Source organism: Pinus tabuliformis, chromosome 3_2, assembly GCF_031772625.1.
Source record: "Pinus tabuliformis cultivar Carrire ecotype Pingquan chromosome 3_2, CPIR1, whole genome shotgun sequence".
NCBI classification, from domain to species: Eukaryota; Viridiplantae; Streptophyta; class Pinopsida; order Pinales; family Pinaceae; genus Pinus; species Pinus tabuliformis.
Genome location: NC_142302.1, coordinates 588,360,870 through 588,377,834, shown reverse-complemented (window position 1 = coordinate 588,377,834; position 16,965 = coordinate 588,360,870). Strand labels below are relative to the sequence as shown.

At 38.7% G+C, this 16,965-nt stretch overlaps 1 protein-coding gene across 1 annotated transcript; it reads left to right on the top strand.

Annotated features, from left to right (window-relative positions):
• Positions 1-2,729: 2,729 nt before the first annotated feature.
• Positions 2,730-3,287, top strand: LOC149181936 (putative disease resistance protein At5g63020). The gene has a single exon (XM_089414383.1). The coding sequence runs from the start codon at positions 2,730-2,732 to the stop codon at positions 3,285-3,287; it is 558 nt and encodes a 185-aa protein (XP_089270509.1).
• The last annotated feature ends 13,678 nt before the right edge of the window (positions 3,288-16,965 follow it).

Below are 16,965 nucleotides of genomic sequence, written 5' to 3'. Positions count from 1 at the left end.
AAGGCTCCTTGACAACTTTAGTTAGACACCATTTAGAGATAGATGTACATGTAGTTAGTATCATTAGGGCTTTTGACATTTTAGATAAGCCAAATCCTTTATATTGCCAGAATTTCCAATATTTGCGATAATTTGGTATGCTTAGCATATTGTTTCAAGGAAGTTGTCCTGGAAATTTGAAAGGCAAAGAAACCTTTTGGGAGTTGGTTGTGAGCCATATTTGGACCTTTCCCTCACTTCAATGATAGTTAGGATATCTTCCTAATTCTAACAAAAAAATTCTCTAGGAAGGGGTTAAGACTCAATGAGACTATGGAATAGGAAGAAGGGTTCTTAGTGGAAAAGATAACTTGAAATTTACTCCCCATGCTTTATATCTATGGAAACACTACTATATTGGAGTTTCATAAGTTATTATTCTAAAATATGGTATCTTTAATATACAAGTAGAGGTGAGGATACCTAATCAGCAGGATTGGTGATAGTATATGACAAGAACTTCTTTACTATAAAACCAACAAACTACATTAAGGGATATGAGTTAACTCCAGATAGCACGAAGGATTAGCATGAGCCAGAAAATTTAGGACAAGAATGACAGATGGATAAAATAGTGTCAAACCATATTGAAGTCATAACATCTTTCAAGTCCGAAGTTTTAGGCTAGTTTGTAGTCAATGAGTCCCTTGTTACCAATGAAATTCATAAAATATTAAAGTAGGGTTAAGCAATGGTTTGCTCACATTTTAAATAGATGAAATAGTGAAAAATGTATTTTAAATTTGTACAGCTCATTGACTGTTGTGGGTATGGACCAATTTAGAATAAACAAACTTCATGCTTGGTTAGCTCAGCTAGAAGGTGGAAATTTGAGGAGATTCATTGATTGTCAAACAAAATGGCAAGGAAATATAAAGCACTATTTTGCTCACAGGATTCTATGGAGAATGTAATGTATGGAAGAATTTAATGGTGCATCAACCAACGTTTGCCTCATAGAGTTGATAGAGTCTAAAGTTGATATAGTTGCAAAATTTGCAACCAAAATGAGTTTGTATAAAAAATATATGGATTCTATGGAGTTTGGCACTAAGGTGGATATGTTGCCTATGCTTACCTATCTCAGGAGAGAGAGAAAATTGTAATATCCACTTGCTAATTAAAGATTTCATCAGTATAATCATATTGTTTTGGAGAGAGAGAAAATTGTAATATCCACTTGCTAATTAAAGATTTCATCAGTATAATCATATTGTTTTTTATAGCAAGAAAGAATGTATCATTATCATAATTATATGTATGTTTTGATTTGTAGTATGCATCATTTTCTGTATACATTTAATCTGTTGCTATTGATAATATTTTATTTTAGTACAAATTATTTTCCTCCCTCAATCATCTCAATCCTTTCATGTCTACCCTCTTGTTAACCCCCATATTTTCTCCATGTTATACTAGAGGGTTTAGGGCCAACACATTTCATTAGGCTAGTGTTCAGAGTATGATGTCAAAGACACTTTTGGTTGAGTTAAAGGTTGATTTAAACAAGAGTTTAGATGCAAGATGCTTCAGTAAAATTTTCCATAGTTGGTTTCCAGATGGAGTATACAGGTTTTCATCATATTGGAGATTTGTTACTTTTGGCATTTAGTAGAAGTAGAGACAGGAGAAGCTACGTTGGAGGCACCATGGTCTAACAGGCATAGTTTGGTGGTCTCTATGGCAGTATTGATTATACATTTGTATTTAGGTATTAAACATGTGCAAACATATCATGTTTTCAAAAACCAAGCACTGTAAGGTAAAAACCAATATCTACTTGATTGCTTTTTAGTGTAAGTGAGAAGTATTTATAGTTGGCAAGTCTAGCAGAAATAATGATACAACACAGTGAAGGGAGAAATCCAAAAGCTCATAAGTATTGGGTATTGGGTGACAGCATTCAACCAAAAGATGATATATTTAAAGGTTTTTAAAATTAAAAAAAAGCCTGACATTGGCATCCAAGTTAGTTTTGCCAAGTTCTAAACTCTGCAAAAGGAAAAGAGCTCACAAAATCCAAGATTTTACCTTATTATTATCCTAGAGATTACGCACTTCAACCTACAAATTAGATTGTTGTTTATTCAGTGCTCATAGAGGATATAAATGATCAATTCTGAGATCAGAAAAAGACGCCGTCATGGTTGCTGAAATCTTGGCTTGATGAGACGAAAGTTGAAATTTGTAAAGGAATTACGCTCATCCCTAGCTCGTTACAGCCTTGGAAATGTACTGATTGGGACCCTTCCAAGTTCAATGTCTCAAAACAGATGAAATACTGGAAAAAAACTTCCGATGAGTTGTTTAAGGGTCTCCTTAATGATATACAGTTCAGTCTCTACATTTATATGATAGTCGTCTCTACACCGCAACAACAATATACAGTAGTCTTGGAGGAGGAGCCAACCACTTGATTGGTAGGGTCTAAGGTTAACTCTGATAAGCTAATGAGCTTGCTTACAGGAGAGCTGGTCATTCATGTAATATTTATATATGGAATGGGAGGGGTTGGTGAAAAAGAATTTCTATAAAGAACATACAACGTTTTCAAGGTTAATAAAGGAGGCTTTGATTTTGTGATTTGGGTTAAAGTTGGTCAATTCCCTAATTTGGCCGACTTGCAGAGTTGTATTGTTCACGAAATCAAGCATGACTTACCAAGCTATAATGATGTTGATTATAGGAAGATGTCATTGTCTGCTTCTCTGAGGGACAAGAAAGTTCTTGTGTTCTTAGATGATTTACAGAGATTCTTCGATATTAATCAATTGGGCATGGTGTTTGTCAATAAGCAGGGAAGCAAGATTGTATTTTCTGCTCGCCAGGCTGGAGAAATGGGTGCACAAGAGTCCATGAAAGTACAAACCCTATTCCTCGATGAAGCTGCTGATTCGTTTTGCAAGATATCTTTTGAAGGCCAATGTATTCCCCAGGATAAAGCGAATACATGGAGACAAGTTGCAGATGAATGTAAAGGTTTTCCCCTAGTGGTACATGTACTAGCCACTACATTGAGGAGAACACCTATGGATGATTGGAGAATTGCTTTAAAGCAGATGCAAACAAGGGATCCAACTTTTCTGAGTTTATATCCTCATGTTAATGAGGAGTTGTTCGAGCCATTGATATGGAGTTATGATAATTTGCCCAATCCTACTTTGAATAATTGTTTTCTATTTGTGCCATGTTTCCCAAACATGCCGAAATCCATCTGCAGCTTCTTAATTTCAGCGTGTAGTGCTTAAGTTAGAAGATGCTTTGATTTTCACTCTACCTCAATTTCTTTTAGTTATCGTTCCAGTTTAGATCCATAAAAAAAAACAATAAATATGCAAATCTAAGCTAATTAAATTTACAAAAAAATATCTGAAGCAAACCAATTATTTTGCATAAGAGAATTTCGGCAGAAAAACCTCGATGTTCATCTCTTCTATCAGTAATTCATTTTCAAGCTTGTTGTTGCATTCCATTATTGTATAGCCTACCCCTAATAAGTATTTTCCTTGAGTACGAAGAAAAAATTTCAAAACACATTAAAGCCAATACAAAAGCTAGCGCTAGGATCTCCTAACATACAATATCCATCTCACCTGTAGCACCAGAAATTGATGAGAGCACCAAATAACTTGATGGTACGGTGGCGATTGGGCCTGAAAATGTCCTTCAAAGAGAAATCGTGGGTTCCCATAGCCTACATTAGCTTCTAAATTTTTGAAATAGAATTAACATTTCCCACATATTCTCTATGTGGCTCCTCGTTTTGCAGCACCTCCAAATCACAGAAGACTAGTAATTTTGTCTTGTTCCTCCATGTAGATTTGAAAAAATAAACCCTAACCTCTACAGCATGCTCTCATTCTCGTGAATTCAAGTCCAAAAAGGTAGATGCATACATCCATAGAAGCCAAGTGCCTCGGTCATGTATTGAGAGAGGGAACGGTAGATATGGGGGATCGTATCGGGGTTTTATTGCAAAAGATGGTGGTGGGTAACAAGTCGGACCAAAACTCTATTGAGTTACTCACAATGTCCTTGAAATGAGTAAGAAGCCAAACCTCTCTGGCTTTCTTCTTTGTACACTCTGAATCAATGGTCTGTTAGAAAAGTCATGTTTTGTTTCCCACCTTTAGCTAATTGTGCACGGAGGTAACGCGTGGTGAGGTAATGGTTTTCAAATGTTTTGTTTCTTGCTATTGATGATTGTGCAGTGGTAACACATGGTTAGATAATGGTGGTGAAATTTTGTAGATAGGGGTAGAGTCAAGTGGTAAATCATTTTGATTTTTAATTTTTATTTTTATTTTTGGAGGGATAAATTTTTTATTTTTATTTTTTTTGGAGGGATAAATTATTTCTATATGATTAGTTATATATGATAATTTATTTCATTTTAAAATGTGTTTGGTGTAATTAATAATATCTGCAGATAAATCTAAGGATTTAATTTAAATCAAATTAGAATAATAATATATTTATATTGAGAATAATAAATATTTATTTATTTTTGTTTATAAAAGGTGTGTATTACATTATATATTAGAGTTTTCACAATTAAGTTATCTCATTGTGTTTATGTCATCTCTACACTATTGCATATATCTCCTCCCAATAAGAAGCTATTGAGCTCTCATACAAATGAGACCTCTAACATTGTATCCTAATGCCAAATATTCCCACAAGCATTGATTGTCTTTCATGTGATCAAAATATGACCCTCCAATGACAAGGAGTTTTGCTTCTTCTCCACCAAGTTCCTATGTTTTTCCTTCAACAATAGTCTTCCAACAAAGTAGGTTGGGCCTTGTGTGACATAAATGATTGTGTCAATGGGGTGAAACCACAAGGAGAGCACCCACTTTATGTGTGGCCTTCTTTTATATATATATATATATATATATATATATATATATATGCAAGGGAAAATTCCATTTACTTCACCATCTTTTATGGATGGTAATTTAGGTAGACCATCACTGCCCAACTTCCAAGCATTTGTCCCCTACAGGACCAAGAGAATTGAACATCTAACCTCACCAAAATGGGGAGACATATCTCACAACTCTCTCATGGCTACTTGAATTAACCGTCAAGGCTACAAGACAATTAGCCCATATTTGGAGAATAATCAATGGAATGGTAAATTAGTGATATTGTATTGATCCACACTCAAATTTAATGTGGATTATGTCTAACCCTTTGCATTAGAGCCACCCAAGGGTGCTAATTGCTTTCCCTCCCCCACCACACTTAGCTTGTGACCCTCATCCATGCATTTGATGAGCTTTGTAAACATAATCATTCTCAATGAAATGGAAGCTCCTCACTCCAAGGTGTTGTTGTCAATGCCTATGTGGTTCATTTGTTGTTCAACCCTACTCTTGTCCTCTATCCTTTACTTTGTGTGATTTCCCTCACAACAAAATTTTATTAGATAAACATTCAAGGTAAATGAAACATCAGCCCACTTGTGTTCCATTTGGCATTTCAAGCCTCAATGAATTCAACATGGCTCTCCATCCCAAACTTATTTTAGATCATAAACACTAGGTTTTATCGTTGTTTTATTAGATTGATGTTGGCGGAAGAAGAAATAAATGGGATTCAAGGATGTTATTTTGAAGTAGAGAATCTCGCTTATTGCCCAAGATATTAGCCAAAGGCCACACTTTCTCACTATTATATTTCAAGAATTTGGAATTCATATAAGACTAGTTGATTTCTACTTGGGATACTCCCTTCATCACACCACTCATTTAGTGTTCAAAGGAAACAATTAGAAATAGTTGCAGTTGTCATTTTGAGATCTTGGGTTTCATTATCATGGGTTACCATTCATTGGGCCTAATTTTCCTTCACCTTTTTCTTATATCTAGGACTTAGGGAATGAGTTTTTCATTAGTTTGGAACAACTCATAGATATAAAATTTACATGCATTTGCACTTCAACCTTCAAGTTTAGACTTAGATACATCGTATTAGTGTATCTTTAATTATTTTGGCTTTCATTTTTTTTCTTTTCTTTCATCACAAATGACAAAAGGGGAAATAATTTGCCACAAATCTATGAATGCTTAATCATAAAGGTCTCACCTAAGGAAAATGAATGAATATCCTATAGAATGACATGGGATAAAATTTGACTAAGGGAAATAAGGGGCACAAGAATATTTATGTGTAGCACCTACTCAAATACCCAAGTATATTCCCAAAACATCAATATGACACACTTCTTTGAGTAAAATTATGAAACACCATGGGACAATCCAACTTAGAATTTATAGGCAAAGCATTAAGAGTTAAAATAGATTTCTTAAGTGATCGCAATAAAAATAATACACATTCAAGATATCATATACACATGGATCATATATATCAAGCTAAATGTGGTAGCTAAGGCAACCTATTCCTACACCTAGGGTCCTAGATGGCCAAGGAAATGTGTGATTGAGCCAATGATAAGTCCATGAGTTACATATAGATGCATATACCTCAGCTATAAAATGATCAATGTGAAAATAATTCTAGAGGCTAAGATGACAATGAAAATTTATAAATATCCTCTAAAAACCCATATATAAAGGGGGGTAACAGGTCCTATGACATGTAACCTACAATTTACAATGGTAAATCCTCATAAGTCTCTTTGAAGAAATATGTCCCATTAAGGCCAAGATGAGGTATGAGGCCTCACCAATTTGATAGTTGAAAAAGTTTGAATCTTGGTTTGTCAACTTTGGCCCTAAGTAGGCAAGGCAACATGGAAGGAGGTGACCCCCTTAAAAGAGTTCAAATGGGGAAAGTCACATAAGGCATTATATAGATATCTAAATCCAAGAACCTCCCTTATAAAAGAAGTTATACATGTATTGAAAGAATGTAGACAATTAACCATCCAAATCTTGATAGAGACAATATAATTTCCCTTGGATCTCATAATAAATGTGGCTTCTACATATGAGGTGAACCTCTAACTCTATCTCATGTATATGGAAAAGCTAGCAGATGTTATTGAGAAGAGGAAGATCATGATGATTAGTTTCAACTTAATGATAACATAAACCCACTTTGAACACAACAAGTGGAATCTAAGAGCAACATTCAATGCTTTCATGCATATGTGGGTTAAACACTAACACCCCCTCTCATTTGCATGAAGTGTACCTAGTACAAATCCATCTTAGAATCGAGGAAATGAAACGATGAATTCCAAGTACACTGAATGTATTGTCTACAAATAACCTCTCTAATAACCTCACATAAGCATATAAGAATGACATTTACGTTGGAGGTGTATATCACTTGAATTGTGTTACAACTTTAATCTCTCCCCCACAAAAATGTGTCATGCTCCCTTGTGATGATGCATCAACCTTACTTGAGAACAACCTCATGATGTAAAAGGAAATTAAACATGATGTAATTTTAATAGTTTCACAAATTCACACTTGGACTCACCACTCATGGCTAATGTGAGGTTATTTAAAGCATTTATGTGGATAAAGACAATAGAACATCCCTTGAATCTCATAATAAATGAGGCATCTACAAATAACATGATAAACACATCCTGTCTTACACTATTACAAAAATAAATGGATCTTGTTGGTTTTGATACATGCCATTTAGTGTCATTGTGCAATATTTCATATAAGGTCTTGAAAAAAATCATTAGCAACCATTTGACAGTTCACTCAAGAAAAGTTAACCCAGAAGAGAGAAGGGGGTTTTGTAAAGGGAAGTATAATACTATAAAACATTGTAATGGTCCAAGAATATATTCACAGTAGCCTAAGATGAGTTATAGTCAGTTCTTAGGTGAGCAAGTCATAGTCTAGTTGTAGTAGTCGAAACTTGGTCAAGTTGTTGTAGTCGAGGCAAGACTTGATTGGGTTCCCAAGTCCCAAAAAAGGTAAGGGTAGTTGTAAGGAAATGATAGCGCTAAGGAGTGTTAGGGTATACCAAGGAATGAAAAGGAATGCTAACACATGTCAGAGAGTTCTAATGCATGTTGAGGAGTGTTAGGGACTGCCATAACATCAAAAGGGAGAACTAGGTCAAAATGCATGGAAATGGACGAATAAGAGTTTGTGCCAAGGAGTGTCAACGAATTCCAGGTGTCTCAAGGATAAAGTGTGTTAGGATAAGGTTGGAATAATACTTGTAGGAGGAAAGCCTATGGTTACAATAAGGGCTGAGACAAAGAATTTTTAGACAAATAGAGACTTTGGGTTGGGCAAAACATTGTTTTTCCAATGATTTGGTTGGTCGCCAAGTCGCAAAAAAAGTAAGGTTATCTATGAGGGCATGATAGCTAAGGAGTACCAAGGTGTTCCATAGAAAGCTAGTAAGTACTAACACATGCTAGACAATTCCAAGGCATGATAGGCATGCCAAGCCAAGTAAAGTACGAAGGCATGCCATGATTTTTCAGGTGCCAGGGTGTGGCGCGAAAGCATGATAGGGAGCGTCAGGGCCAAGTATCATGGAAGCACAAGGGAGCACTAGTTTCGAATGCATGGAAATGAAGTGTCAAAAAGTTCTAAGTGTTCTAAGGAGGGAGTGACAAGGTATGTTAGGCAATGTCAAGGCATGCTAGAGTGATAGGGAAGCATACCAAGATGTTCCAAGTGCTAGGGTGTGCCAATGCATGCTAAGGAGTGTTAGGGAGTGTCAGGGAAACACAAGGGAGAACTAGGTCAAAATGCATGGAAATGAATGAATAAGAGTGTGTGACAGGGAGTGTCAGTGAGTTCCATATGTGCTAAGGAGGGAGTGACGTGGTATGCTAGGCAACACTAAGTCATGCTATAGTGCCAGGGTGGCATGCATCCAAGGTGTGCCAACATTTGCTAGGAAGTGTTAGTGAGTGATAGGGAAACACAAGGGAGCACAAGGTAAAAATGCATGGAAATCAATAAAGGAGAGTGTGTGAAAGGGAGTTTCAGTGAGTTCCAAGTGTGCTAAGGAGTGAGTGAAATGGTATGTTAGGCATCACTAAGTCATGGTAGAGTGGCAGGGTGACATACGCCCAAGATGTGCCAGATGCCAAGGTGTTCCAAAATGTACTATGAAGTGTTAGGGAGTGTGATGAGCCCCAAATTTGGTAACATTTTGGGCTCATTTAGCCTAATTACCCTTCTTCAATCCTTCATTTTTCATAACTTATGCATTATTTTTTAGTATGTTTATGTCATTTGTACGAATAAGGGTAGTCACTATTCCTAGGTGGCTAACACGTGCTCATTTCAGGATTTTTTGACACATGTTGGTGCAAAACCAAGCAGACATGGGCTAGGAGACAGCCAAGCTTGGGTTGAGGATTCTGTTGCCCCTCAGTTTTGGTCTATTTTTGCTTAGGGAAACCTACTTAGTCCTTATATTTTCCATCCATTTTCCACCACATCCATCTCATTTTGATGTATTTTATTCATATTCAGGTGTTTAATTTTAATTTTGCAATTTCTAGAAGTTTTTATGAAAATTGAGTTTCAAGTGCAATTTTGGACTGAATCAGAAATTACCGTAATAGCTATGTGGATGACATGTTTGCAGGACACTTGGGCTTGAGTTTGATGCATGGATGGACAGCTTGGGAACTAGGACTAAGCTAACTCTAGTTGGTTCGGCTAGAACAAGCTTTATTAGGCCCGGTCAAGGCTGGTCAAACATGACTAGTCACCAGAAAATCTCTAGGAAATGGGGCAGTTTTGAGATTTTATGGGATTGACCATATTTCTTGGGATGAATTGGATGAGTTGGACTTAGATAGGTGGATATGAGTAGATATGAGTGTTAGAGATAATATAGATCAGTTTGTTTCATTAAACCTCTATTTAAAGCCAAGACTTTGATGGCTTTTGTAATGGAATTTGTATGTAACTTTTGTATAATTGGAGCTGGGAGCTAATTTGAAGAACTTGTTTTCATTCCAATTTGTTGTTCATGCTTGGTTGATTTACTAAAGTTTTTGTAGCTGAGATTTCTTCAAGTGTGCAAGGCAAGGGTGGAGGGCCCCCACACCAAGCTAAGTACACTTCTTGGTTCAATTTTCATAGCTGTCATAGACTAGTTTTTGTTTCAAATGTATTTAGATTGTTGAATGAATATTGGTTTAATTCTAATCTACATAAGAAGGGACACAAAGGAATTTAAGTTAAATTCCCCTTCTATTTGATCTTGAACTAAAACTGAATTTCATTCTCCATTTCTCATTTGAAGTTATTTCTGCATTTCTGGTTTGAAGCAATGGTGATTGTGATATAGTAGGATTGTGAAGAAGGACAATTTGGACCTCCTTAGTTACGAGAATCTTCTTTTACATCTTCTGCATCATAAGCCATTGTTAATTAGTGCTCTTAGATTTATCTTCATGAAAGTGGTATTGTAGGGAAGAATAACCTGGTTCTCCTAAGTTAGGAGCCTCTTCCCTCATATATTACATAAATGAACTAGAAATTGTTAAAATAGGTTTATATTTGTAATATGTACTTCTTTAAATCTTCAAATTTTATCTTCTAAACTTGATTATATCCGATGTCCATATACAGTGGATTTGCCTCCATGTTTTACAAACCCAGATTGATAATTAAATACTTATGTTAATTTAGTCAATAAATTAGCCCAACAGATTCGTAAGGGGGTTGTCTATGGCATTAAATAGCCTCCCTCGGGATCTTCAGCCCCAACTCCGAGCTCCAAAGGCCACCAAAACTGGATCTAGAAGGCAGCCAAACAGATTTCTTGGAAGGAGTTGTTCACTCACAGTTTGGGCAGCCAAGTCCTGTAGATTTAGGAGGCTAGCTAGGGCCTCGTGGTGTATAAATTTTAAGGCCTCAGCCTTCGAAAAGTACTTTTGAAAAACTCTTGCATATTCTGTACTACAGTGCTGCTAGCTCTGTTTTGTTCTTTTGTAGCCATTGTTGGCATAACTCTTGACTTATGATTATTTTTTGGTAATGGGAAGCAGTCAGATTTGATATCAGCTCTGAGTTTTCTATAGGAGCCATAGCTCTCGGGGTTGGGCCCAACCTGAGAGCCTAGTGCCTCCTTCTTTGTATTGTTATCTTTCCTTTAAGCACTGTGATTTTCCTTTTATGCATTTGAAACGTGGTTTTGTTGAGCAAGATTTAGTTGTGTTGGTTAAATAGGTCATTGTTGAGGAATAGAATTGCTTCAGATGTGTAGAATAGATTGATAGGATAACAATTGATAAAGCTCCAGAAAAAGGGTTGCCTGCACTCCCAGCTTCACCTCTCCCTTATTGGATCGGGGGCTGGAATTGTAGAAATAGTGCTGCCCAACAAAAACACTAGTTTGCTTGACCATGCAAACTTTGGTGTAATGTCTTCATTTGTAGAAGTTAGTCATGCGTTTAGACCTTTTTAGATGTTTCTTTGATTAAGTGTTGTACATGGTTCTCTTTGGAAATAAAGCTGCTGTTCATTTGTTTTGTTGACAGTTAGGATAGATTAGCTAAGATTTTGATTGTGTGCAGGATTTGGTTGATTCGGTTAAGTACACACCGTGCAGGGCATATCCATCTCTCTCTCATCCACCTAAGCTTTGTCCAGCCCAGCTACTCCATCTCCTAGTTAGCTTCCTCATCTCACAACTACTCTTCTGCCCACATAACCCTACCTTCTTGCTCTTTCATTACCTTAGCCTTCCTTAAGTCAAGTTAGCTTTCCACATCCTCTCATCACTTCATCCATCAGTCATTGGGTCATCTCAGACCCCTAACCTATCTTTCTATCCATTCATGCATCCTCTTTCACTCACCCATCCTCCAAAATCCAATTTTAGAACATCCTGTAGAAATTCCTGAACATCCTGTAGAAATCCCTGAAACATCCTGTAGAACCCCTGCAAACTTCCTGTAGAAGCTCACAAGTGAGGTTGTTGGATAGCCAAACTTTGTGAAACTCTCCGGAAGGGTGTTAGGGACTCCTTAGACCCTCTCTGAGACTTCCCAAGCTTTTCCAAGAATTCCCCTTCCTTGATCCACCCCTGCACAGTAAAAAGCCAGTTAAAACACATGCATGATAATTCTGATAACTTATTCAAAAATACAAAAAGATGTGCTCTTCAGATAGAGATAGCCTAGACATGTGCATTTTACCTTCATAGAAGTAATGGAATCTCTTCTAATAGTTTTCATTCTCTCCTCTGCATTAGTAGGACTAGCTGGTAGAATTAGGGTTTGCTAGGGTTTATGTTACTTTTTGGCTTTCAGTTTCTTTCTGCAAGTAGATCAGCTTCCTCTGAGTTAGCTCCCATCCATCAGTTAAAAAGCTTCTTCTAAGAGCTCATATAAGTTGGCTTGAGCCCTAGCGGACTTGTGCCAGCTGACCAAGTGACAGCTGCGGAAAGAGCTAGTACTTGTGCATACAGCACCGTCGCTTCCAAGTTTGTTACGAACTATCGGGTTGATAAGAGTAAATAAGGGAGTCCCAGGAGTTGCAGCATTATTGCTGCAATACTGGAGCGCACCATCTTTTTGGCGCCGTTTCGGGGGAAGCGTCAGAGTATTGGTGATTGTTTCTTTCCTTCTATTTTCTTACACTCGCCTTCTACTAAATAGTTTATTTCATTTCCATCCTGCAATTTCATTTCCGCAAAAGTAAAATAGATATTTCTTGCTTTCATAGATTAGCATTTCAATTCTGCAATTTCAATTCTGCAAGCGTAGCTTAGCAATTTCAATTCTGAAAGTGTAGATTAGCAATTTCATTTCTGCAAGCGTAGATTAGCATTTCAATTCTACAAGCATAGACTAGCATTTCATTCCTGCAATTTCATTTGAGAAACAAAGCTTAGTCCTTTCCTGCTTGCATTTCAATTCCGCATTTTCATTTCAACAAGATAGCTAGTCGCAGTTCAATCTATTTTTAGTTTTGCAGGTACAAGAAGAAAAAGCAAAAAGCAATCAAAAGCCTTTCCATTTCATGCCTCGTAGGAACAGAGATAAAACTGACAAATTCCTGCCCAACACCCCCACCACTTCACTGAGTCACCCTTCTCTCTTCTTTGGTGACAGTGATCCAGAAGAACCTATAGGTGAGCCTCCTGAGATATACAAAGATCCTATAACAGAAGAAGAGTTAGAGAACACTCCACCTGAAGCCATGGCTGAGAATAGAGGAGAAGATGAGAGAATAGAGGGTGCCTTTCCCATCCGAGAGACCAATGGAGACATGAAAATGAAAAACATAAGCCCCTCCGCTTTACCTCACTTCCATGGATTAACTACTGAAGACCCTGATACCTTCCTGTTTGAGTTTGCTGTCCTTTGTCGAACCTATGACTATACAGAAGATGAGAAAAAATTGAAACTCTTTCCCTCTACCCTCAAGGATGCAGCATTACGCTGGTTCATGGGCTTACCTGGAAACAATATCACCACTTTGGCTCAGATGCAGCAAGCTTTCAATACCAAATACCGGGACTACTGTAGGTCCAAGGAAGCCAAGGGAGAAATCTTTCGGATGACCATGGGAAATGATGAGTTTTTAGAAGATTATGAGGAAAGGTTCCAACTTAGCTATAAGCAGGCCAAGTGCACACTTGACCCTGAATCTCTCAAGTTGGTCCTGCTCCGAGGAGTCCCTGAAGACCTTCTAGATACCCTTCGTAAGCTAGCAGGAGGAGATATTTACCAACTACCTTATGAGGATATAAAGACTGTGTTTAGAAACCACTCTAGGGCAGCCCGAAAATGAGGTAGGGGAAACCCCCTTTCAGCTAGTACTACTTTCTCCAAGCATGAATTTTTTAATCAGCTGGAGGACCTCAAAAGTGAGGTGAGACAGACCATTGCCATGCAACTTGATACATTCTAAATCCAACAAAAGAAAGAGGAAACTGAGAGGGCTTTGGCCATCTTCTGTCCTAGGTGTACAAGGAAGCACCCTAAGAACGAGTGTCCATTACACTCGATAGAGGTATGTTTCGTTTGTGAGGAGGATCACCCCACAAAACAATGCCCAACCTTACCTGGGTTCAAGGCCATGTACCAAGGAACCGAGGCACCCACTGAACCTCTCTACTTCCTCAAACAAAGGAGGCCACATGGACCTAGACCTTACCAGCAGGGGATGCAAGGGACATCCCAAGCTTATTATAGCCCCAACCAATCTGCTCCTATGCCTTCTTGGGGTCCCCCTGCTCATCCTTCCTGGTCTATGCCTCCTCCATGGTCTTACCCACCTCAATACCATACTCAGCCCACTACTCATTTGTTTCACTCCCATGTCCAGCCACAGCCTCAGTGGAATTCACCTCAACCGGGGTGGAGGCCCCAGTGCAACACTCCTCCCGCCATTTTTCCTCCACCGCCAACTCAACCACAACCATTACCTCCTGCTCCTCCAAGACAAACCCAAATGCCTGCTCAACCGAACCCGAATCCCAACAACCGACAGGCCCAATAGATATATACTAGGGAAACAACATGCCCTACCTATGCTGTGGAGATCCAGGAGATAAACCTGCTATCCGGGAAGACTCTCCCGGATTGCCAACCTCCTCCCCCAGAGGGTAAGGAAGATAAACAGGAAAGTGAACCCAAGGCCACTCCACCCTTTCCTGAAAGACTAACAGTCATCACACAACCTGACCCAGAGGAGAATGAGCTTTGGGAGAACTCAAACAGTTGTGTGTGAGAATACCACTTCTCCACGCCATCAAAGATGTACCGATATACAACAAATTGGTTAAGGAAAAGTGTTTCAGGCACCTAGGCAGGTGAAAAAGAGATGCCTCAACCATCAATGTCATAGGACAACTGTCTGATCTTATGTTGGGGCAAGTAATCTGTCCAAAGTATTTGGATCTTGGGAGTCCTGTAGTTGATGTCCACATCAATGGCACAATCATACCCCACACTTTGATTGATTTAGGGGCTGCCATTAATGTGATGACCAGGGATACCATACTCAAACTTAACCTTCAGGGTTCCTTAAGGAAGACCTCGACAGTCCTGCAGTTCACAGATCGCTCCACCGTGACTCCCGAAGGGATTGTGGAGGATGTCTTGGTCTCTGTTGACTCTTGGGAGTATCTTGCGGACTTCTTGGTTCTTCAACCAAAGGCAAATCTTACTGGATACCCCCTTATTTTGGGAAGACCAAGTGGTTAGCCACTGCGGATGCTTACATAAGCTGCCAAGTAAGAAACATGACCATCAAAAATGGTCCTATGTCCAAGCAGCTAGTCCTATACCCTCCTGCCCAACCTCTATTAGAGCATGAATTACCACTTTGGTTGGAAGAAGGAGAAGAGGATGAGGTGTACTCTGCACCCTTGTGCACCTTAGAAACCACCAGGGGAGGTCCTCAATCCGAGGATGATTTGATTGAGACCTTGATTCAGAATCCATCTCCCAGTGCATTGTCCTTAGAGAAATTGGTGGAAGATACTCAAGCCAGCACCTTAGTGGACCTTTGTGTAACCGATCCACGAGTTTGGCCCCGAGAGAACATTAAAGATCAGCTCCTCCCTATCTCCTTCCCAGGAAAAGGAGCTGTATAGTCTGTTGGCCAGTCATCTAGATGCTTTCGCTTGGAACTATAAGGAGATGAAAGGAGTCAATCCTTCAGTCTGTACCCATCATATCTACATCAAAGAAGATTGTAAACCGGTCAGGCAACCTCAGAGGAGAATGAATCTAGCCCTTAAGGACATTGTCAAAGAAGAATTGCAAAAACTGTTGGATGCAAGATTCATCTACCCCATCTCGGATAGCGAGTGGGTGTCCCCTCTGGTGTTGGTACCCAAGAAAAATTGAAAGTGGAGAATCTGTGTGGACTACCGAGAACTTAACAAAGCCACCAAGAAAGACCACTTTCCTCTACCTTTAATAGATCAAGTGTTGGATGGACTGGCGGGGAAGAAGTTCTTCTCTTTCCTAGATGGGTTCAGCGGGTATAACCAGATCCAAATCAGCTTGGAAGACCAAGATAAGACCACCTTCACTTGTCCTTGGGGTACCTTTGCTTACCGAGTCCTTTCCTTTGGGCTATGTAACGCTCCTACCACTTTCCAAAGAGCAGTATCGACCATCTTTTCTGAGCTGGTCCATGATTCGGTGGAAATATATATGGATGACTTCACTCTTTATGGGTCCAACTTCCAGGAAGCATTGTCCAATCTGGGAAAATTTCTAACCAAATGCATTGAGATGAACCTATCCCTTAGTCCTAAAAAATGTGAATTCCTGATGACTGAAGGAACCATGCTAGGACATACCATTTCTCGCCAAGGATTGCAGGTGGATCCTAATAAAATTTCTCTCATCAAAAAGGTTCCACCTCCTCAGAAGATAAGAGATGTTCAGAGTTTCTTAGGCTTAGCAGGATATTATAGAAGATTTATTAAAGACTTCAGTAAACTAGCCTCGCCACTATTTGGACTCTTAGAAAAAGATGTTGAGTTCAAATGGACGGACGACTGTCAAAGGGCTCTGAATGAATTAAACGATAAGTTGGTGTCCGCACCGATATTGAGAGGTCCAAACTGGGCCCTACCTTTCCACATCCACACTAATGCCTCGAACAAAGCCATGGGGGTAGCCTTAGGACAGTTTGAACAAAAACTCTCATATGCTATATACTTTGTCAACAAAAACTTATCCAAGGCAGAACTAAATTATACTGTAACTGAGAAAGAGTTCTTGGCTGTGGTCCATGCCTTGAACAAGTTTCGACACTACATCACTGGCTATCAAACATTTGTACATACTGATCATGTTGCAATTAGATATTTAATGAATAAACCAGATGTGAATGCTCGTATTATTAGATGGTTACTTCTGTTGCAGCAGTTTGATTTGACTATCGTTGACAAACTAGGTAAAGAAAATGTTGTTGCTGATTTCTTGTCTAGACTGGATTTACCTGCAGGTGAAGATGGAACAGTGGACGACCA